This window comes from Prionailurus viverrinus, chromosome D1 (genome assembly GCF_022837055.1).
Source record: "Prionailurus viverrinus isolate Anna chromosome D1, UM_Priviv_1.0, whole genome shotgun sequence".
NCBI lineage: Eukaryota > Metazoa > Chordata > Mammalia > Carnivora > Felidae > Prionailurus > Prionailurus viverrinus.
The window spans coordinates 25,850,423-25,874,072 of NC_062570.1; the positions used below are offsets into that span (position 1 = coordinate 25,850,423).

Here is a 23,650-nt window from a genome sequence, read left to right on the forward strand (position 1 = left end):
ATAAATACTTCAGGAGAGAAAAGAAATGAATGGGAAAGAAGGGAAAGGGAAAGGTGAAAAGAAGAGAAGCAGATAAAGGGAAGATCTGGAAATATACATTTAAAACTGCACAAATCTTGCTGAACGTATGTATGTTTGGGCCATGGGTGAGGACAAGGGACTACAAATCTCACTAATGTGGTTTCTGCTTGTCTCTGTACTCTCTCTCTCTCTCTCTCTCTCTCTCACACACACACACACACACACACACACCCCTACACCTTTTGAGATGAAGAATCTAGAGTACAACAAGAGAAAGGAAAGAAAGATATAGGAGTTAACCAGAGAGACCAAGGAGCTAGGAGCTGGTTGGGGATGGGCATAAAATAAAACAATCTTTAAAAAAATTTTTTTTAACATTTATTCATTTTTGAGAGACAGAGACAGAGCACAAGCAGAGGAGGGGCAGAGAGAGAGGGAAACCCAGAATCTGTAGCAGGATCCAGGCTCTGAGCTCTCAGCACAGAGACCAACACAGGGTTCGAACCCACAAACCGTGAGATCATGACCTGAGTGGAAGTCTGACACTTAACCAACTGAGCCACCCAGGCACTCCCAAATGAAACAAATAATCTTGAGCTGGGTATCCAGGGGAGAGAGTGGAAGGAGATGGGGAAGGATATGTCTGGCCAGTGTGGAAAAACAATACTCTCGGATATGCCACAAGTGTTTTTTGAGGGAGGCTGGGGTTAATAATGGCATCAACTTTTTAATTACTTTTGATTATCAATCGGTGCTCAGATCCAGATCTATTTGTATTTGAAGGCCTGTGTCCTCCATTAGACTATAAGGACATGAAGGGCAGGAGCTGTGTCCAATGTTTTCTTTTTAATTCCTAAGACTTAGCAAGTGCGTGGCTTTATGGAAGGGTCTGATACATGCCTGTTGTTTGTCAAACTGCACCTGCTGGGCAGAACATATCCAGGGCCCAGCTTCCCAGCAGGTCTGAGAGGCAGGGTAAGGTGTCTATCCCGCGTCTTTATGGTTAACTCCAGAGACACACAGAGAAAATAAACATGTGAGAGATACAGTTAAAGTATAAGACCAGAGCACTATTATAATTTGCTGGCATTTTTTACCAAGCCAGTGTTTGGTACTGATTGGTTTCCCCAGAATATGCAGTATTTCTTTCCCAATGATTCTTGTACTGCCTCTAGGCTCTGGCTTTCAGAAATATTTAATCAAGTACCACACATACTTTAGCAATACTTTCCAGATACCCCAGCTTTTCCTGACAACTTCCTTTCCCTTTGCTCGGTCCTTGTCTTTTTTAGGAACCTCCACTTACCTAGTTTGTTTCTGAATAACTCAAAGTTTTGTCTTAAAAAAATCATAATAGAATATTTGACTACTTGGAAACTCAAACGCATAAGATATCCGCCTGAGACCGTTATGTGAAGAATTCAAGCTGTCTCTCCCAAGGGACGTAGTCTATAGGAAGAAATAGGAACTTGCCACTGATTCTGAAAAGCAAACTGAATTTGGATTGTAGCTAAAACCTGTCAAAGATGGTTCTCAGTCTTCTTTCCATGCTGAATATTTAATGAACTTCAGTGATCATCTTATCAGAATCCAACACACAAAACTCCCACTGATCCAAATTTCCAAGTGGCTTCAATCCAGCAACAAATCCTAGACTTGGTGGTTGTGCTCAAAGCCAACCCTTGAAGATTTTGGTCAGATGGAAGTGAAGAGAGGGTTGCAGAGGAAAGTGAGGATTTCCATCCCCACAATAACCTGTGTGGCCAAAGACACAGTCATCCCCTAAGCTGCTCTTCATTCTTAGGACACCTGCATTCGCCCAGAGGATTCAAGCACCTCACCTATGGGAAATTTGGTTCATTCCAAGAGGAAAATCCTGGAGTATTTGTAGCATTTCCAGAAAATTCTGGAGACACCATAAAAATTACTTGCATACAGTGTGCCTTAGGTCAACTCTGACTTTGCAAGAAATATCTAGATTTCAGGAGATCATCTGTTCAGTTTGTTGTGGGTTAATTACAAATGGTCCCACAGCTTTGCCTTAGCAAATGCCCAAAAGGCAATGGAGAGAAAATTGGAGTCAAAACAGGGTCTCATAATTCACAAGCAGTAGGCCCCTGGAGGGAGCCCACTCCACCTCCAGCACTTTGGGTAATCAGAGCAGATAGACAATTGTCCATAAATAGGAGGTCCTGCTGGTTTTCCTGGGAGAAACTTGACAAAAAGACGGAGGGACTGATACTTGGTTTCCGAAATACACGTTTAAGTATCGTAATGCAAAAATATTAGTTTTCTCAGAGTCACAGCTTCTTTAGAAGGTGAAAACCATTCCTCTCTAAATCCTCAACCATCTTAGTCTCTGAGAAAAAATGGAAAGATTGGCCTAACCCTGGAATTTCCTGGTCTTAGTGGATTTACGACCCAAGATCCAGCGGATGACCCAGGTCATAACTGCTGGCTGCACAGCAAATTCAATTATCCTAAATTCCAGCACACCACCCTCCTTCCTGTCCCTCACCCCTGCCTTATCATAATCTTTCCTGGGCCATCGACCCCCACCGGGTAGTCTGAGCCCAAGTTTAATCTCTCAGCAAGCTCCGAGCTAACAATCAATGCTGAGGGACATCTCATCAGAGGGAGAAAGCCACATTCTTGATGAAGAGCAGTGACATAAATTCAGCCCCAGCCAGGCCCCACCAGCACAAAGGACTAAGTAAATCAGTCTTGTCCCCTCTTCCCGACCGTCTCCAAGGACAGAGAAAACAGTGTTGGGATATGAGAAGTTATTTCTTGAGATTTTACAGCAGATCCTCTGACAGCAGGGAGGCCCCTACTAACTGATAAAGGACAACTCTTCTGAACGGTTTTATATTGTGCCCATTATACGCCTCTCCCCACCCTGGCTGCTTATGGTTAGAGAACAGCCTTACATTATTTAGACAGGCCTAATAAAAGGTGGGCCTTTGAGTTGTAAGGGACAGGCACTCACTCTGGTTTCTTCAAGTACTGGGAATTTACTCTAAAACACCCATGTCGATGAGGAAGACGGACATCTGGCAAAAATGGACAGACAGCCTCATGGAGCCCTGGAACAAGAAAGCTGCTAGAGCCTAGGGAGTTCAAGAGAACGTGCTCCTAAGTTCCCATGACTAAGAGACCTGCTTCACATCTTCCCTTGTGGCCGTCCACTATGTCATGCCTCGATCTCTCCATATTCCCATTGAAATATTTGAGAGGAGGCCCGCTGAGTTATTTACTTGCTAAGCTAACTAGTCACCTCACTCTGAGCACCTCAAGGTTTACTTGGAGCTCATGGCTTAGCTGTCCTTGGGTCAGGGCCCAACAGTGGTGGCCAGGAGAGTCCCATGTTGCAGAGCAAGCCTGGCTCTTCCCTGAGTCAGGCTGTGGGCTCGGCAGGCACCCAGACCAACTGGCTGGGCCAATCCTACTGCCAGAGTCAAGACGACACTGAGCGCAGAAGGACCCAGCCCAGCACCTCCCGTGAAAGCAATCCCCAGTTTCAGCTTCCAGGACTTATTTGGTTTCCATGCTTCACCTAGAAATCTGAAATTATCTTATGAAAAGTCTAAAAATGGCGTTTTACACCAGGATACTGCATCACCGCTGGACCTTGACTAAAACATGGCATTTTGGGGAGGAAGGAAGTAACATGGAGTGAAGCAGGCTATCAGTTTTCATCTAATCCTTACAGCAACCCATCGAGGTGGGCGTTACTGAGCCCCATCCGAGATGAAGGATTCTGAGGCTCTGAAATTACGTTAGTAGGTGGTCTTACCCAGGCCTGCGTTTCCACCTGAAATGTCATGGGGCCAGCAGCACCTTCCGACTCTTTTGGGGTTTTCCCCCTGTATGGACTCACCTCCTTGACACCTGCCACAGAGGAGACAAAGCAGCCCAGAGAGATGTTTCCACCTCTGAACTGAAACACAAAGCAATCTACAGTTTTCAAGCGTCTTCACATATCTCTTTGTTCCTGTAATACACCTCTCTCTCTGTTACCTATTTACGGGTTTACCGTCTGTCTCTCCCCAGTGGAATGTACGTTCCATGTACGTTTTATCCACCTCCTTCCAGGCTGCATCCACACCTCGCACATGCCAGCCAGCCCCAGGGAGGTGATCAGCACACATTCTTGCACAAACCGTTGTCCTGTGAGACGCTCTTAGTTTGATGCTAACTCTACAAGCAAGGTGCTCCTCCGAGGCTTGCCAGCCCGAGTGCCCTTGGTGCTGCTTCCAGCCCAAGTCCTGATCTGACAAATAGATGCTCTTCGGGATGGAAGAGGAAGCTACTGTCAGAGTTTCTAGAAGTCTACGTCTACAGCAACGTTTGGCCCACCAGAGAAAGGTTTTCATTTGTTTGGAGAAACATTCCTGGAAGCTCTCCCCACCCCCATCAGGGTCCCAGGGGAGAGGGCCACCTGGCAGCGCCTGGGCCCAGCTCCGGCCTGACCACCCAGGTCCGTGGGCTCCCCTCCCCTCCGCCCTTCACCACCCCCCCCCCCCAGCCCGGGTCCCTCCTCCAGCCCTCTGAATCCAGTCCATTTAAAATGTCCTTTGAAAAGGTCTCTGTTTGGGTGAGTGCCGTGGGCTCTGCCTAGAGAGCGGCAGATTATCTGAAAATAGGTGTTATTGATTACAACCAGGTGGTCTTTGTGGAAAGGCGTCCACTTGAACCAAAATAAATATTTGCCGGCACAAAGAACAAGCCGGTCCCTGTTGCGGGGCGGGGGCGTTCTGGCGGCCGCGCCAGCAGCCAGCGGCCCCTTCTGGCCTCCGGCGGCCGCGGGGCGCGTCGCTGCGCAGCCCGGGGATTGTGTTTCTTCAATTAGGACAGAAACGCGCAGGGGGTGGCCGGGGGAGCACAAAGGCCCCGCCGCCTCCAGTGCCAGAGTACCGCGGCCGAGGGCCGGCTGCAGGCTCGCAGCCCGCTCGGGCCTGGCGATCGTATTTTCTTTGGCTTTCTGGCGCGCTCCTTATTATTTATTTCTTTTCTCTCTGTTTTATTTTTATTTTCAAGTTGCCGGCCGGGCTGGATGCCGTCCATTCACCCCGCTGCCTTGGAGCGCGGCGCGCAGACAGCCGGAGCCGGCTCGGGCTCAGCCCCGCGGTACGCCGGCCGCCCGCACCCGGGGAGGGCGCAGCCGGGGGTGGGGGACCCGGGTGGGGGGGCGCGCTGCGGGGGACGGGGTGGGGGGCGGGGCGGAGCCAGGGCGGGGGGGGGGAGGGCAGCGGCGGGGGGGCGGGGGCCTGCCAGGCTCCCTTACCCAGCCCGGGGCCCACGTGACCTGGCGGCGGGAGAGTCACTTTCTGGAGAAGACGACAGTAATTCGGGGTGAGATTGGGGGTCAGTTCAGGAGGAAGCCTGAACTTTAATCCCTAGTGAGGTCTCCTCTCTCTCGTTCTATCTGCAGACTGGGTCCCTCCCTCCTGCCCTGGGTGAGCGCGGACAGCCTCTCGGGGGCGCCCCAGCGGGCGTGCGTTCCCACCCCCTTCCCCAGGTCTGAGGAATCTTCTCTTGCCTCCCCAGATCCCCAACCCAGCTTCTCAGGAGCCAGCGGCCATTCCCCGGAGAGAAGTGGGGAGGATCTGGCCTCTCCATCAGTTTAGGGAGACCGAGAGTGCGGGGCCATTACCACGTCTTGAAGAGGCTCTGGGGAGCCTTCCACCCGCACCCGGCGGCCAGAGGCGGTTGTCCAACGTCAAGGGTGGAGGGCTGGAGGCGGAAAAAGACACCGGAGCCTAGGAAGCAGGAAGGGCATAACTCAGAGCGATTGTGGAAGGCAGATAGAAAAGCTGGGGTCAGAAAGTAGAGAGACGGGAAGGAAATCAGAGATAGATACAGTAAGCCATTCCTGTCAAGATCAGACAGCGGGAGAGCCTAGGGCCCGGCTGGTCAACTGAGGCAGGAGAGGGATCGGAAAGGAATCCCACAGCTCTGAAGTCCTGGCATTACAGACCTGGTGCTTCTCCCTGCAGGTAACAGGTTCCTCCCTAACCCAGCGTCCTCTTGCTTCCAGAAGACATTCCTGGTGGCTGCTTTGCCGTGGTCTCTGCCGGCAGTGTACTAAGTGTTGTCAAGTAGAATTTCAAGACACTTACAACATCCCTGCCTCTGTCCCTCTTTGGCACCAATTTCCTTCCTTCCCCAGATCATAGCAAGAGCTGCCATTAAGTCCAACGTGGCATAAAGCAGTATGCCACAGGCCAGCCCCTGTGGAGTTAGCGTGACTTTCCATTCCAGAAGGGAACTCAGGGGACGGAGAGACATCGGTGGATGCCTCATTATGCCTTGTGTTCTTCAGCTTTCCCCTGAGAAGTCACTTCTGAAAAGAAACACTGGCGACCCGAAGCCATGACTAGTGAGGGCCAGCTAATTATAGGGACCTCCCATCGTAGGATCAGGTTGAGGTAAGACCTGGGAGCAGGAATTACCTTATCAAGGTAGAAATACGTCAGCAGGCTCAGTCATGAGCAAAGCTGTCCCCAGATTTGCAAGAAAAAGACAGCTTAGTGGTGGGTGATGTGATGACTGCTCGGAGCCTGAAAATACGTCGTGTGGCATCCAGAAGCAAAATTTTTTCCAGAACCAACAACAATCTCTAAGGATGTGTAATTTGTTGATTCCACCACTCATTAGAAAGCCAGCTCCAGGGGCGCCTGGGTGGCGCAGTCGGTTAAGCGTCCGACTTCAGCCAGGTCACAATCTTGCGGTCCGTGAGTTCGAGCCCCGCGTCGGGCTCTGGGCTGATGGCTCAGAGCCTGGAGCCTGTTTCCGATTCTGTGTCTCCCTCTCTCTCTGCCCCTCCCCCGTTCATGCTGTGTCTCTCTCTGTCCCAAAAATAAATAAACGTTGAAAAAAATTTTTTTTTTTTAAAAAGAAAGCCAGCTCCAGTGTGCAGGTCTTTGGAATCACCTCAGGCGCCTACAGGTTCTATCTCCAGAGTCAGCAGTGGAGCCCAGGGATCCTGCACTTACAACAAATGCTCTCAGAGGATTGTGGACACAGAGTGGCCTGGCACATACCCTCAGTGGTGTGCTGGTGAATGCTTGACAACTTGCTCTCAACGGGAGTAGGGTCCTGATTTGCAGCCTTTGCTGATTTCCAGGGTACAAATGCCTGCACGGTAGCCAATTTCAAGCTACCGATGGGAAGAGTCTGAACTCGGATCTGGGAAGAGACACTCACAACTGGCTCTTGTAACTGGGACCCTCCTGAGAGACACAGCAATGAAGTGATAGGTCTTTGGGGGCAGAAGCAGGAGAGGAGGCTAGATTCAAGGACTCTGCCCACTGCACCACACCATACCTCCCTGTCCTCTTAGTAAGCAGAAATCGTGACCGCAGAGCCCACGGGTGAGCCCCTCACACTAATGGCTTTGACCACAGCCTGAACGAAATCAGGAAGCAGAAAAGAAACAAACACTTGCAGTCTGTCTTTCCTTCCTCTTCACTTTGCAATGGAGTCCTTAAGAATGTGGTCCGGCTGGAGAAAAAAAACCTGAGTGCCCAACTCCTGGGGTTTGTGTTCTTTGAGGGGAAAGCGAAAGAGGCAAGGGAACAATTCTGGGAAATGTGGGCAGAGTCCTGGCAAATTTCAGAGGCCAAATAGAAGGCATTTTCGCCAGCTGGCCCTGAACGATTCTATGCAGGGCCTCAGAGACACTGTGGCAGGATGGGGACAGGGAGGCCAGCAGAGTGGTTGGTCATGCTGGGACAAAGAGGACAAAGAGAAGGCTATGGTTCCTCTTTTCGTGTTTCATTCAGGGGCAGCATAAGAAAACCACAGATATTAAGTTCACACGAAAACTACATTAAAAAAAAATGAAAACAAAAGAAGCATCTGATCAGATCCTCTAGAACTCTGGAAGTTTAGAGATGGCCCTTATTTAAAGACATCCCCACACATAGAGTCATGTTTCTAATTATTCAGGCCTCTGCTGGCTCTTGCTTACTGAGAGCTCCAATTCACAGAATCATGGAATTATAGAGTTCATTGTAGAGAGAAGAAAAACCTGAGGCCCAGAGAGGTAAAACAATTTGCCCAAGATCACACCACTGTTCATTCAGCAGCAGTTAGACTTCAAATGTCCTAGGTCTAGGCGGGGCCTGGACCTTTATCTTATCTAGACCCCTTGACCCTATAATGTATTCTCTCTGAGTTATCTTCTACTTAAAATTACTGTAAAAAAAAATGCATGGCTATAAAATAAAATCTGCAAAATAGAGACTATTAAAAAAATGACAATAAACATAACCATCGTGTTACCATCCACAGATGATGAGATAGTGACTGCGAATCACCTCCACATTCTTCTATCTAGACCGGTAGTTTTCAGGCTCACGGTTTATCAGTGTCTCCAGGAAACCTGGTAAAAATCCCCATGAAGCTTGAAGAATCCTAATGCCCAGGTTGTGTCCCTATGGGATTAAATCAGAATCTGGAGGTGGGGGCAGCAAACATCAGTATTCTTTGGAGCCCCCCAGATGATGTCCATGAGGTCCACTGGCCTAGCATATTCTTCTCCTGTATCTTTGCATAGCCAACTCCATCCCCTGGGTCGTTTTTCAGTGTTATCTCCTCAGAGAGGACTTCCCTCATGACTTTACCTAAAGTAGCACCCACCCCCCCCGCCCACCCAGTCATCTCCATCTGGACCCTTTTTAATGTTCTTTGTAGCCTGTCTTACAGATCGTGTATTTGTTTTTTTCCCATCTCCCTCCATTGGAAAGTAAGCCTGTGACAGTGGGCTCTTGACCACCTTCTTCATACTTGTATCCCTTCTGTACTTAGCAATCTCAGGACTACCAGCCCTCCAAACACATTTGATGAATGAATGAATGAATGAATGAAGTGAATTTATGGTTACTTCTAAGTCTTCATGTGTATATACACATATGTATAAATATGTATATGCACATATACATATGCAACAAAATTGTATGTTTTTAAAAATATTCCAGATTTAAATTTTAAAAAACTGAAGTGTGTATAATTTTCGGTCCACATTTGTTTCACTTTGCATTGGGGGAACATTGTCTACAATCATCACGTGTATTTTAAATGTGATTTGTAAGGCACTGTGCTCTCACATCCTGCACTTTGGATGTGTTCCAGGAGCACTCCCCTCTTTTGATCCATACCTTCTGCCCCCCAACATTGGGCTAGCTCTCCCTGATGCCTCAGGCTTCACCTTGATGTCTGTTCCTCAAGCAGGCTCTCATAGGTGCCCCAGACTAGGTTAGGACCCCTTGTGCCCTATCTCCCCTTTGACAACTGTGTCTCCCATTAGCTGCCCCTAGAATACGAGCTCCATGGTGCTCCTTGTGCATTTTATTCTCCTGCACATGTCCAGGACCTTGCTGAGTGCCCACATATGTGTTGAAAGTAGCATGGTATTACACTCTAGCTGGGTCCACACTGCTTTTAACCCACTTCCCTATTGTGGTACACTTAGGTTTTTCATCACTACAAATAATCTGGTGACACCTAGCCTTGTGTACGTCTTCATGTGAATTAAGCTATTAGACATCTGCAGTGAAAATAACTGTAAATTAGAATCTTGCTTTATAATGAAGACTGTGTGTTCTCCTACAGTTTCCCAATTGATCTTCTCCTCAACTTTTCCTGCTTATTGTCCTCATCTTATAGATGAGAAAGCTAGAACTCAGAGGTTAAGTCGCTTGCCAGAGTCATAAAAAAGCCACTGGGAAGAGTCAGGATTGGAACCCAGGCCTCCAGGAGAGAGGGGCTGGGGAAGGGCCCAGGAATTTGCACACAGCATGACCTGCACTTGTATAGCTGGGCTGTTCCTGCCTCCCGGGCTGTGGTGAGGGTTATATGGGGAAATTAATATAAATGTGTAATATACACCTACATACCAGCTCTGCCCTCAGTAGCCACATACAGACCTCGGGCAAGCTCCTGTCTTCTCATCTGTAAGATGGGAGATAATGATATTAATTCAGCTCATTGTGGAGAAAATGTCAAAGGACCCCAGCTCCAGTGGACTCGTAATAAATGATAACTTTCTCTTCCGCCACCCTAACCTCTTTAGAGTCCTAGACTTCGCAATTTCATTTCTCAAAATCTTTCACGGACATGTTGTCAGCCCAGCAATGACTGGATGACCCAGAATATTTCTCTTAAATATTCTAAACATAGTGCCTATTAAAGAGCTCCCTTGGGGTATGCCACGGCTGCCTCTGCACCACTAAACAGCCAGAGGCCAACTTTTCTCTGGGGCCGGCATTCACTTTGTGATCTGGAGGTATGTGGCGCCACCTCCTGGCCAGAGGCACACTGCACTAACGAAAAGTTCAGGCTCCCTTATGACAGACCACTAGTCTCAGCGTCCCCTCCCTTTAGCCTTCCTCTCTAGTTAGTTCAATAATATCACCCGTTTCTACTCTCCTAGTCAAGCGGTGGGATATCAGAAACAACTGATGCTTTCCAAGGGCCATTAAGACACATTGGACAAGTCATTTCCTTCTGGAGCTCTTGTTTTCTCCACCTGTAGACTAACAGGGTAGAATCAGGAACAGGATAGTAGGTCCTGTTCACTGTTAAGTGTGTAAGGTTCTGTGCATCTGCAGGTGGAAGCAGAAGCAGTGATGGGAGGAAGGTGAGCTACCTTGCCTCAGGTTAAGTTCGAGGTTGGGAACAAAAAGCAAAGGGTGGAATCTAGGGAGTAGGAAATGATGAGACTCAGGCACAGGGTGAAGGCACAGGGTGAGACGAACCACTGTGGTCAGGCTCTGCCTTTCCTTGTCTTTGCCCGTCATCAACGGAACCATCACCTTAGCATCACTCAAACTACCATCCCATGGGAGCCTATGGTAGCCACTGTGCTAGGCGCTTCACCTATTATTTTGTTACATAGTATTTCATACGATTGTCCTTCCAGTAGCTCTTTAACATAGGTATTGACTACTGTTATTTACAACTGGGGAAAAAAAGTAGTTCAGAAAGGTTAAGAACTAGTTTTAGATAAGATGGCCAGTAAATGGGAGAGCGAAGCTTGGGCAGATCTGCCTTCAAAGCCACTGAACTTCATATTGTATTTCCTGCCTTCAAAATCTCTTTCTTTATTATCTATGTTTTTTTTTTCTTTTTCTTTCATGCTTTCATCAGGGTATATCCTTAAGAGGTGGTCACAGATTCAAGTTGTGATGTGGGGCACCGAGAGAGCCATCGAGATAATTATGGTCTCTAATGTCGCTCTTGGTTCAGCCGAAACCAATTTTGCTGGTGATCCAAGAGCCCGCTAATTAGTGACTCGCCTACTTTTCACTTCATCGGGTTAGATGAAGTCACTTCTGTGACAGTGGAGACAAGCCTTTCACCTTCTTCCTGGGCTCCTTGGATGCCAGGTGCAAAGGTATGTGCAGGTGGCCTCTGTGTACCCCCAAGGAAACGGTTCAAGTATGTGGTGCCTTCTCCGTTCCCCAGACACAGACTCCCAGCCCTCTGGTCCTGGTGAGCAATCCCCTGACCTCGGTTGCCACCTTCCTGGTGAGCTTTCTTTCAGGACCAGTAATCCCTGGGCATGAAGGCTGTGGGAAGCCCAGGGAAGAACACTAAACTAACTAGAAAATAGAAGCTCTGGGGTCTGGCCCCTGCTTTCCCATCTGTATGTATGTGGCTAGGTGATCTTGGCAAGTCATATGGCCTCTGAGCATCTTTATCCTCCTGAACAGTGGGAATGCTGGCACCTTCCTTCCCTCCCTTGACAGCTAGTTTCCATCTCCAGTTTATTCTCCAATCCATCCTACACACCAACACTGGAGCTATATTTCTAAAATACTCATTTAATCATGTCTTTGCCCCTCAGAGACTGTGGTTGACTGATGGAGCCAGGATTCAAACCCAGGGCTGACACCAAACCTCGGACTCTTGACCATAGAGTGCTACTTCCCTCCGCTCTGCACACCCATGCTGTGGCCACATAAACCACCCATCACCTCCCAGAAGCCCCATGCAAATGTACATCCTGTTCTGTTAGCCTAGGACTAACCCTCCCACCTGGTTGCCCACCTCTCTGCCCCTCCCCTCTCCCTATTTCAAACCTCTCCCATGCATTAAGCCCAGTCAGGTGCCATCCCCAAGAAGCCTACTCCTACCTCTACCTCCCTCAGGACTTTTTTCGTGCTTCAAACGAGCATTTTATTTATTCGATTCATCTAATTGTTTTAATTTTAGTACTTGTGCATGAAATTTTGCATACAATGGTGGCTTCCTGGACCCCCAGCCTCCGAAGAGTCCCTGGATCCTAATCAAAAGAGATTAGAATGCCCTGGGCATTGACTCCCCCCGCTCCCTCAGCAGACATCCCAGACCGTGTACAGCAATGAGGGTGTTTTCCTTGAGGGCACCTGTTCTGACTTTCCGACCAACCAAAATTCCAGGGAGTTTTGATCCCTAAAGAGCTGCTGGTCCCAGGCAGATTATCTCCTGCTAAGAACCCTGGTTCTGGGAGCCCAGGCTCACAGGCAGGGTAAGCCTTGCAGGCTTTCAGCAAAGGGAGGCAGTCTTTTAGGAATGCAAAACAGCCACATCCACAATCTCTCAGGCCCACGGGAGCAGGGCAGGGGCCTCCGGAGCAAGATTCCAGCAACTTCTGCAAAAGCCAGAGAAGGAAAGTGGGGTATCATCAGCAATTATCGTAACATGGTCATCTGCGGGATATATTGTTAAGTGGACAAAACACTGGGGGACAGTGTTTCTACAATGCTGCCTTTGTGTAAGAATGGGGGGGTATCAATGTATCTCCCCAATGTATTGCTCGTTTTTCAAAGTGACACAATAGCATGATAAAACTATTAAGAACCATTACCTTTCTATAAGAGGAAGGGAACAGAGAAGACACGAGAATAGAAATGAGTTTACTATACCATGCCCTATGATTTTTTGAAACCACATAAATTTTTGTTTTGCATAATTAATCTAAGAAAACAGTTATATCAAAAAGGAAAACAATAAACAAGCTCTCATAATTGGAAATAAACTGAAACCATTGGACCTAACTCTATTTCAAGTGGGTATGTAACCACAGAGAAAAGAGCTACTTCAAGTAACTTTAAAACCATTTGTTGATTCCACATCCCTAGAAGGACATATTATAGAGAATTGTGGTGTTTTGTTTTATTTTGGGTTTTTTTATTTTGTTTTTGAGAAAGAGAGAGAGAGAGTGTGAGCAAGGGAGGGGGAGGGAGGGAGGGAGGGAGAGAGAGAGAGAGAGAGAGAGAGAGAATCCCAAGCAGGCTCCATGCCCAGGGGGGAGCCTGACATGGGGCTCGATCTCACGACCATGAGCAGAAATCAAGAGTCGGCTGCTTAACCAATTGAACCACAACCCAGGCACCCCCAAGAACTGATTTAATCATTTTAGAAAGGTAGTCAGCAGTCTTATTGTTAACAGGCATGTCAATATCACATTATGGAAACTATTATATGTATGTTGCATAAGAGGAGGGAATTACTTTCTCCACAATCAGCAGTTTTCCAATTTAGCTCACGCCCACCAGGCTGCTTTGAGCCCCTCAGTTACAGCAGTGGCAGAAACCACCCTTCCTTCCTCATTCTTGCATCCTCAGTGCCTGGCTCACAGTAGGCCTCCGCGAGCAGCTGTTGTGTTGAAATGGAGTCCCAGGCCCCAGGATTCTACCTAAATTCCCCCAACTCGTAGTCTATCCAATACCCAGGAGGCCTAAAGATAGTTTGCACCAACAGGCGAGGCAAATCTTCAGGGTACCCAGGATATTTCCAGATGCTAACCTAGCAGATTATCCAGAGGCCCTGGTTAAACACTATCTCTTCCTAGAACATGTAAGTCCAGAGGTGTTTATTAAGCACTAGCCAGAGCCTCCACTCTGTGCTAAACTATGAGGGGTTTCTCCCAAAGTGTAAGACAGGACCAGGAATATGTGTCAAGTCTCCTTGGGTTCAACGTGAATGTCTGATGGCCCTGGTGAGTCCCCTCAGAGGCGGGCTGTGTTAGGATGCAGATTTGAACGATTTTCAACACATGGGCTTTCAAGACAGCTCAGGGTTTGAATTCCAGCCCTGCCGTTTACCAGCTAGTAACTCTGGACGAGTTCCTTACCTGAGCTGCCTCAAGTGAAAAATAAATGCAAAAATAGAATCATAGAGTCATTGGGGAAATTAAATAAGGTAATGTATATGAGATGTTTAAAACAGAACCTGAAACATACAAGGAACTCAGGAAGTAGCCCCTACGGTAAGTTTCTTCTGCTATAGCCCAGGTCTTGGGTTTCTCAGTAGTCTGAAAGCCACCTACGTCTTCTACAACAGCCAGGGCAGTCAAGGATGTATTGGTTCGAGATGCAACTCTAGTCCCTGCAGCCCCTATACAAATCTCCCCGTCTGCAGGGCTCCGCTCCAAGGAGTCCAGCTGGGTGCATCTGGCTGGGGAGATTAAATTATTTTTGAATTCCTAACTGAATGTTCTTTTAATGGAAACTCAATGACAGGCATTGAAATAGATTTCCTCCATAACCCCTCCTCCTGCGGCGCCCCCCCACGCGGCTCTGTGTTGCGCTGTTCCCGATAACCTTTATTCCCTACCCCTGGACTTTTATCTCCCCAGTGACAAACAGCCCTTGCTGGACAGAAAGAGGAAATTCCAGTCATTGTTCTCAAACTTCTGGCTCCAAAATAAAATGCTCTATCTCCCCTGTCAAGCTTTGATTGACATGCACTTCCTGTAATGGCAGACAACAACGGCCCAGGGGCGGGGTCAGGGGCTCATTTGCATCCTTTGCATCAGCGGTTTTCACGTGTGTTCTGGACGGGGAAAGATCCCCCATGCTACTCACCGGACCACCCTGTTGAGGACCCATGTCCCATTTTGTGAAAAATCTCCAGGGAAGGCACCTCCTCAACTGTCCGCACAGTGCACCGGGAAAGTTCTTTGCTGTCCTGTCACCCACCCATAAGCTGTGGAAACAGACACTCTAATCCTCTCACTTCTTAGATTTGGCTGCTTACAGCCCATCTCTTCCTTCTTCGCTTTCTCTCTTGTGGAATACATTTTTAGACCATCTCCCAAACCTTAACTCTGAATATTGGCAATATTGAGTCCACCTAAGCCCTGGAAGACGAAGCCAAGTTGAGACTCTCCAAACCAAAACCTCCATAGCAACAGAGCTAAATGAGGCACTTCAAGGGAAGTGAGTACCAGGAAAACTTTGAATATGGTACAGCATCACGGATGCAGTTTTTCTTGAAAGGAATACACAGCAACGAATTGCTTTTAGAATGGATTGATAATTCGGTAAATAGAACATGGCACACCTAGAACAAAAGCAATACTAACGTGGTCAGGTCCTGCTGGGAACCATGTTACCTCACTGGAGTAAAAAGCCTGCCTTTAGCACTGGCATTAACCCATAGGCAAGTTAGCCTCCTGGAATCTTCTATTTCCCATATGTTTTCTTTACTCACTGAGCTCCTATGCCCTTGGCCTCCCCCTCTTTTTAAACATCCAGGGGTTTTATGCTGTTTTGAGGTTCCAGCCACCCCTTAAGATTATTAAAAGGTACCTGTGGGGCCCTCATTTCCTCAAGGCTTTCCTGGATGTAAGTATATTAATGATTGCTAGAGGTCCATGGGGGATTTGCATGAAGAAAGAGACTCCAGGGGTGCCTAGGTGACTCAGTCAGTTAAGCGTCCGACTTTGGCTCAGGTTGTGATCTCATGGTTCATCGGTTCGAGTCCCACATCAGGCTCTGTGCTGTCAGTGCAGGGCCTGCTTCGGATCTTCTTCCTCCCTCTCTCTCTGCCCCTCCCCCGCTCTCTGTCTCTCAAAAATAAATAAACATTAAAAAAAGAAAAGGTGGAAAGAGACTCCAGATAGGAGAATGCCTTAATCCTAATAAAGGAATATTTGAAAGCATGGATTCCCCCGAATAACCCAGAAAGAGACACCAGTCACAAAGATTCCAGTTGTTCAGCTCTTCAGCAGTCTAAAGGAATAGATTGCATAAGATCATTTCACTTCCGGCAATCCCCAAGCATGCTGCTAACGGAGCAGAACAGACTGGAAGGAATGTGTTCTGACCCCCCCAGGTTAATGAAGGGACTACGGAGTCATACAACCTCACGACAGTGGCCAGCAGAGAATTCTAGCTCCCTCATTTCCTTTAGCTTTGTCAAAAGATCAAATTGCAGTGCCAGCATACCTCCAGGCACAGAGTAATCTCCTGTGTAGGCTAGTTGTTCCGGTGTTACGGCCACTGACAAAGTGCACAACTCTTAGCCCATCAGACTTCTTACTGCTCTTGGTCAGAGGGACCAAAGCGTGTGTGTGAATCTGATCAAACTCATCCCCGGACCCCAGAAAACAGAACCATCCTTGGTGAAACCTGCCACAGCTGCCGCTTCATGTGCCAAGACACATTGGAGTGATTCGATGGAGCCTCACAGGAAGAGGCACGTCTGTAGCCAAGGTCACTTCCCCCCCGGAGGTGAGCTGGCGTCGAGACAACATATGGTCCTGTTTGCCATCTTCCCCCACCCCTCCCACATCTCCCAGGAGAAAGTCCACCCTCAGCAAGAGGGCTGTCACCTGTTGGTCTGTTACAGTTCATGCACCGTAACTGACACTTTTGGAAAGCACACACACAGTTTCAGAGATTTAATAGATCAATCAACACACGGGGAACGTTTTGACTCCTAAGCAGCTTTGAGTACCATTCCTTCAAGAATATATTCACAATAATGCAGAGGAGCCCTGAAAGAGACATTCACAGTAAAATCTTTCTCTACAGATCCGTCTTTATGTTCAGTTGGTCCCTTTGAGGAAGGGAGACCTCGTGTTTTCCTCACTGTGGGGTCACAGCCCATCCCACGCGTCTCCTTTAGAAACAGCATTTCGATACAAACTCGAGGCAGAAGAACACAAGATACTTTTTTCTTTTTCTCAGAAGCATTGGCGGTATTGTCCCTTCTACCCTGACGCTGCTCCTTCAAACTCTTCACTGCCTTCTTGGAAGATCAGGAAATACTCTTTCACCCCAATTCATAGCCCCTTACCCCACCTCACACAAACTGGAAGAAATAACATCACCATTTTCAAATCAAGCATTCTTCCTTGCAGGAAGGTGTTCATTGAGATTCTAGAGTGGTGATTTAGCCTCTGTCTAAACGTACCACGTGAGATCGTTTGGGCCCAAACCGAACTTGGGCTGCAGTGTCTGGCGGGGCCAGAAAGTAGATGGAGCTCAGCGCTCCTCCCCACGTTGGATACATAGAGATGGAGAGTCCATGGACTCAGCCTCCCTTTGATCTTCAGTAAACACAGCATGACCCAGACTAGGACCAAAGCTCCAACAACCAGGGCTGGAGAAGCTCAGAGCCTCAGATGTTCTTTGAGTATCAGTCTTTTCTTGCCATCTTCGATTAGTTCATTCTCTCCATCCTCAGGAGACTGTTTTTTTTTCTTCGACAAAAGCCAATGTTAAAAGTGGCTTATTTTTTATCAGTAGAATCTAAATAAGAATTCTGATCCTATCTAAAGCTCATAACTTCTTCAAAGAGAATTTTAAGATCTTTTTTGTCCTGTCCATGAAACTGTCGATGATTTTGTTCATTTCTATCAACATTGCATGATTTCAAATAATCATATTCAAGATTCCAAGTGAATTCCTATGGCTTCCATATTGCAGTTTTCTAGAAATATATTGCATGTTCTAATACAGGTGCCTTGTAGAGCTATGTGTCTTGCAAGATCATGGCTATGGAGTTCAGGGGCATGGTGCTGGTAGACGTTGAAGGCTCTTGTCTTAATTTCATACCCTCAAATTTTTGATCACTTCGTCATACTTCTAGTCACCGGGTATCTTCAAGACTTTCCATTACTCCTGTTGAAAAGCCACTGTCACATTTTGGTGTCATCTGTTTCATTGACTTCTGATAAGACGAAGTTGGGATTGTCATAGCCTCTCTTCATCCTGGCTCTAGTATCTTTCTCATTATAAAGGCACATGGCACAGTGAGGGGTCTCCACTTCCACTGTCTTGCTAAAGTTATGGAAATCCACTCGGTATTTCCCTTCCTTTGTCTTGGATACTATGGGAGCAAAGCGGTAGCCCCAGAGCACCTCTTCTGGGACGTAGGACGTCCGGACTTGGCAGGTAGCACTAGTTGATTCCACTGTGCCATCTAAAAACACTACTAATTCAAAGTCTTGCTGGGGAAGGGTTTCTGCTGCCATGTGGAAGAAGGGGCTGTTTGGATCAATGACATGGTAAATTGTCAGTGGGGAGATGAAGAATAAATTTTCGTTCCCTGCGTCAACTACAAAATTGATGTTGATCTGGTCCAGAATAATGGTCTCTCCTTCAGGAGTGACGGTGGTCTTCAGAAGCTTTCCATATATGTGACTCCCAATAAGGAGGCTCTTCCTAAGATTAGCCACTCGGATTAGAAGACAGAGCTTCCCACCCCGCTTACTGATCACCGCATTCTTGCTGAATGTAATGGTCTTGGCACGTTTTTTGGGTCTGGAGATCTTGGCTAAAATGGCACCACACATGAAAGAATTGATGATGACTCCAAGTATAGACTGGAAGATAAGGAGAAAAATGGCAGTGCCACATTGTTCTGTCACACACCTGAATCCATATCCAATGGTCACTTGTGTTTCCAGAGAAAACAGAAAAGCTGAGGTCAAGCCATTAATGTTCTCCACACAGGGGGTGTGGTTGACAGAAGGATGGAACTCAGGGAGATCTTTGTGAATGTAGGCTACCGCATACCACAGAAGACCAAAGAGGAACCAACTCCCCAAGAAGGCTGTAATGAAGATGGTCATTTTGTATCTCCATTTGAGGTCAAGCACAGTCGTCCAGATGTCCACAAAGAATATGAACCTCGACTGTGCCTCGACGTTGCCAAACTCGATGTTGCACCTTCCATCTTTGGAGACCAGCCTCGCTCTTTGTCGAGAATGCCCAAAGAAGTGAGTGACGAACCATTTCCGAAGATGTTTGAACATTCTTTCTGTCAGCACTCTGATCTGAAACACATCAAAAACAAAACAAAACAAAACAAAGCAAAACAAAATTATGTTTATAGCAGCAGTGGACTAGGTGACTCACATAAAGAGCTAACTATATATGAAAGACCATTCAAAAGGATCTCAATTACTGATCAAGTTAGGAAAGCTAACAGTTTATTCTGGATACCACAACACTATTTTTGGTAAAAACTTTCCACTAGGACACCATAGTGCTTAAATATGAAGAAGAAAAATAATTACACAGAGATACAAGTGGAAGGAACTTAAAGGGCATATATTCAAATGTTTCCTGCCCTTAGTCAGTGGCACACAAACTGAAAAATGTTTGTGATAACCAATTATGTCCTGTACTATGATTTATTTGATATCATTCTTTAAATCGACACTCTTTCTCCTTTAATAAACTTAGCCTTATGCTAAGCAAAAATATCTGTGAAAGCAAGCGCTGGAAGCACTATTTACATTTTTGGTAATATACGATAACAAATAACTATAAAAAAGGCTCATCAATATACTACCTAAAGCATCTTATACACTGTTATTATTACTCACTATCAAAAGAAATCCTGACCCAATTAAATTTTCTCATTTGTCCAATGAAGGAACTGAGATCCAGAATATTTTAAGGACCTATCCAAAGCCTTGTACTAACCGGTGGCAGGGTGACAACTGAAAACATAAAACGTAAGGTTCCCTGCTTCCAGCCCAGAGGAGACTCTACCAGGCTGCATCTCAGTTATTACCTTTTATATTCTAAAGCCAGATACGCCTCAAACATTTTAAGACAAATATTAGTCAACTTCCTTTTTTCCCCCCCCCTTAATGCTTGAGACTATTTAGAACAGGGCTCCTCAATATGGTTTGGTCAAGTCCTATCATATGATCTCAGAAGTTTTCTCAATAGAGCTATAAACCTGTTTCCTGTCTCTCTCCACGTTATGCCAAGATTCCTAAAAGGAATAATATGACGGTCACCTCAATATCTCATACTTCCTTCCCTGCTCCTAAGCTGAAGGGAGCTCTGATTTCAATAATACTCCATAAAGCTAAAATCATGCTTTATTCACTCCTCTCTTCCAGCTGCCAGCACAGTCTATGGGCACTTACTAGTTATTCAATAAACATAAGTGGAATAATTCAGTGAATGGGTTAAGCTCTTCAAAATACTATCTGATCAATGGTTTCTTGTTGATGACATTATTGTGACTTTCAGTTTATAGCAAAAAAAAGTGAAGGGATTTTCCCCTAAACAGCCTACAGTGATGAAACCCATGGTCATCAACACTAGACTCCCTCTCCCCTAGGTGTGCCTCCCCCATCCCAAGGTGTGCCCACCATGGTTAGCAATGTCTTCGTGGTATTTTTAATTAAATGCAAATATGTTTCTAAAATAGATTTCAAAACCCCCTTCAAAAATGTGTTTATTCATACAAACTGGGAAGCGAAACCAACTTAGTGATAAATTTTAAACAAAAGTCCTATCCCACAGTGTTTTGCTCACAGCCTTAAAGCAGGTGAAAACACAAGAAGCCAACACCAGGTAGAAGTAGTGAAGAGAAAACCACAGCTGTGGTGATTTGAAATTTTGAGGACAAGTTCTAAAGATATAAAAAAAGAAAATGCTACCAGGAGTGCAAACAGCAGTGCACACACTCAGAGGGCCCTGCCGACATCCCACCCAACCCTCATTGACCTCAAGTCCCCACAGACTCTTAGGGTTGGTCCCAGGTGAGACACACTGAAGAAGAAGATTCTACCCCCTCCCCAGTCTCTCTCCTTTCTCTGCACACACATAGTTTAACCTGGCTTACATTCACTGGGGACTTCTCCCTTTCCTGGGTTCATGGAAGCTCCCACTGTTTTAAAAGCTCTTTATAGAGTGGATGTCACCTAAAATGCTAAATTCCCAAGCCGACATTTATCAAGTGAATCCACATTCTCTCCATCACGCATTGCATTTCCAGAGATGGCTCCAAAAACGCAACTTCTGAGTTTTTCTTCCTCACGACTGTTCTCTTCCAGTCTCAAGTTCGTTTCATTTTGATAAAGAACATTTCCGTAAAGGGAGCAAGTGCCCTCTGATTTATCTCTTGGATCCGTTTGGGTTTCCATGCCTGCATGGCTAATAAAATATCTTCCTGGCTTTTTAAAGAGCTCAAACAAAAATGTCAGCTTATAAAGCTTTCCCCCAGACCGTCTGCACTTACCAGCATCCTAAGCATATTCCAAACCGGAGCTTCCATGCCTGGGGAAAGCAAGGAAGTGGCCTTGAGAGTTGCCCTCTGTATGCAGGCTGATTTCTTTTAGACTCAGCCTAATTTATTTCAGGCATTGGTCAGTGGACTGATGCTAATTTGTATTAGCTTGAAAACGCTTAATTTGATAGTAGGGTTGTGTGGTTTAAACCAAGGCAATTGGTTGTTCTCAGACTAAGCCTCAAGCTGGGTATGTATTTTTTTTTTCAGACCTCACATGGCTTGAATACCGTCATGCTAAGACATGACAAACCCCCAGCTAAGGTCTCTGGGCAGCAGGCATGGATTGAGTTCCAGCATTTTCCTCCTCTCCTTTGCCACGCTCCATATAGCTCTCTTACTGTTTCTCATAGGTCATGCCTATTAGCTTTCCACCAGAAAGAATTAGTTATCGTCAATCTCTCAGCCTATTCTCTGAAACACACTGAGATACTGAGATTTCCAAGTGTTCGCAAAGACACGCGTGAATATGTAGACTTAGATCAGTACATATTTGTAAGATGAAAGTAAGAGACACCAGGAAGAAACAAGACACCATGATAATCTCTCTATACAATAGTCCCTGTCAGGTAAGAAACAGATTCAAAAGCGGCCTTTATTGTCGGACTTACTTCATAAAATCTGGCATTTACTGAACGTACTTTTTACATGTACTAAGTGAGCCAATGCTTTTGGTTTATTTATTCAAAGAGTGAGAAGAATTATACCCAGAGAATGTAAGAATACAGGACAAATCCACCCCTTGACCAAACCCATCATTCACATGGCAGACCCATTATACTCAGCACATAGCCTACTTTGCTTAGACAACGGCATTTAACCTAACCACAGACAGAGCCAATATGTATTTGTTGTACTATTGGGTGGTTAGAGATCGGCCCTGGTGTCTGGGTTGTATGACAGGTACAGTTTTTAAGTTACTTTCTGTTGAAATCAGTAAATCTTAACAGCAAGCAAAGGGCTGTGCATTGGCTAATATTTACCAAGGTACTCTTAGTGGCCTGGTAGGGCAGGTGAATTATATTATTGCCATTTTTTTTTCCCTTCAGGGCTCCAGTATGCTTGTTCTGTAAAGAGTCCATTCTCAGAAAATAGACTTTTTGTATACTTTCCAAACGTTGGGGCTATGTTTACTGTGTAGGGTTTCAAAAACAAATAGGACTCTGTTCCCATTCTCGAGGGGCTCACAGTCAAATGGGGAAGTGAGCTCAGTAAGTCAGCAATTACGATGTGGGGTGGAGTGGTGCGTATGTGCCCAAGAGGAACATCTTTTCTAAAAGATCTCTATTGGATGGGTAGTCAGCCTCTGCAAAATCTTTCAACTGACAGAAGACTCGTTGCCTTTTTGCATACATTAATGTATTTATCTATCATCATTCAACAATGTTGTGTTGCTATGCCAGGCTCTGTGCTGGACATTAGAGACGCACACGATCGTTTACCAAACGGGCAGTCTTTGTCACTGTGAAGAAGCTTCCAGTCAAGCGTGGGGGTGGGAGATGCCACGATGAGAAACCGTGGGAATGCTCTGGGCAGCTTTTTATCTGAGAGGCAGAGACGTGCTCTCCTGGGCAAGGCCTGAGCATGGTGTTAGACTCGCATGTGGTAGGAACTGTAAGTATTTGTTGAGCAGTGATAAAGAAATTCATCAACCCACGCATAAAACCAGTGGGTTGGCTATATGGGTCCCCCTCTGGGATGTTTTAGAGGAGACGTACCTGTGGGTGTAGTACTAACCAACTGCACTGTAATTGTGTGTGGCCCTGGAAGAAGCAACAGAAGAAAGAGAACGTGGAGGGATGGAAAGAGGTGCCGGGAAAGGCAAGCAAGGGTCCACACACTCACTGGCGGAGCGCCACGAGAGATATTTTCATTGTAAACCGGGATGGCTAACCCTTACGAAGACCACTGGTCTAGTTCCGCCTCAGTGACAACTCACCATAACACCAAATAAGTCTGAAGTCTCTTCTGTTTAAGAACCCTTCAAATTCCTGGAAATAAACATCCTTTCCTCCCGGATCTCTTTTTTGTCCATAAAAGTGCCCAATCCATTTGCATGCGGTACCCACACCAACCCAAACTCTGGTCACCTTAAGCAAGGTACCCACGGTGGGCGCTCCTTAGTGACATTCCAAGAATGGATACAGAAGCCGTTCTTTTGGAGGGGTCCACCTGAGAACAAGCCAGTAAGGACCTGGAGCTTCCTAGGGGACTTTTCATACCACCTCCTTGTCTCCCCCCACCCCTGCCCCCACACGTTTTGGCAGCCACAATATCAGAGGGGGGAGAGCAAAACTTTGCTTTCACTGCC

General features: G+C 46.5%; 1 protein-coding gene across 1 annotated transcript; it reads right to left on the reverse strand.

Moving 5' to 3' along the window:
* Positions 1–17,941: 17,941 nt before the first annotated feature.
* On the reverse strand, positions 17,942–19,075 carry KCNJ1 (potassium inwardly rectifying channel subfamily J member 1). Its single transcript, XM_047823747.1, has one exon. The coding sequence runs from the start codon at positions 19,058–19,060 to the stop codon at positions 17,942–17,944; it is 1,119 nt and encodes a 372-aa protein (XP_047679703.1). The 5' UTR covers positions 19,061–19,075.
* Positions 19,076–23,650: the final 4,575 nt, after the last annotated feature.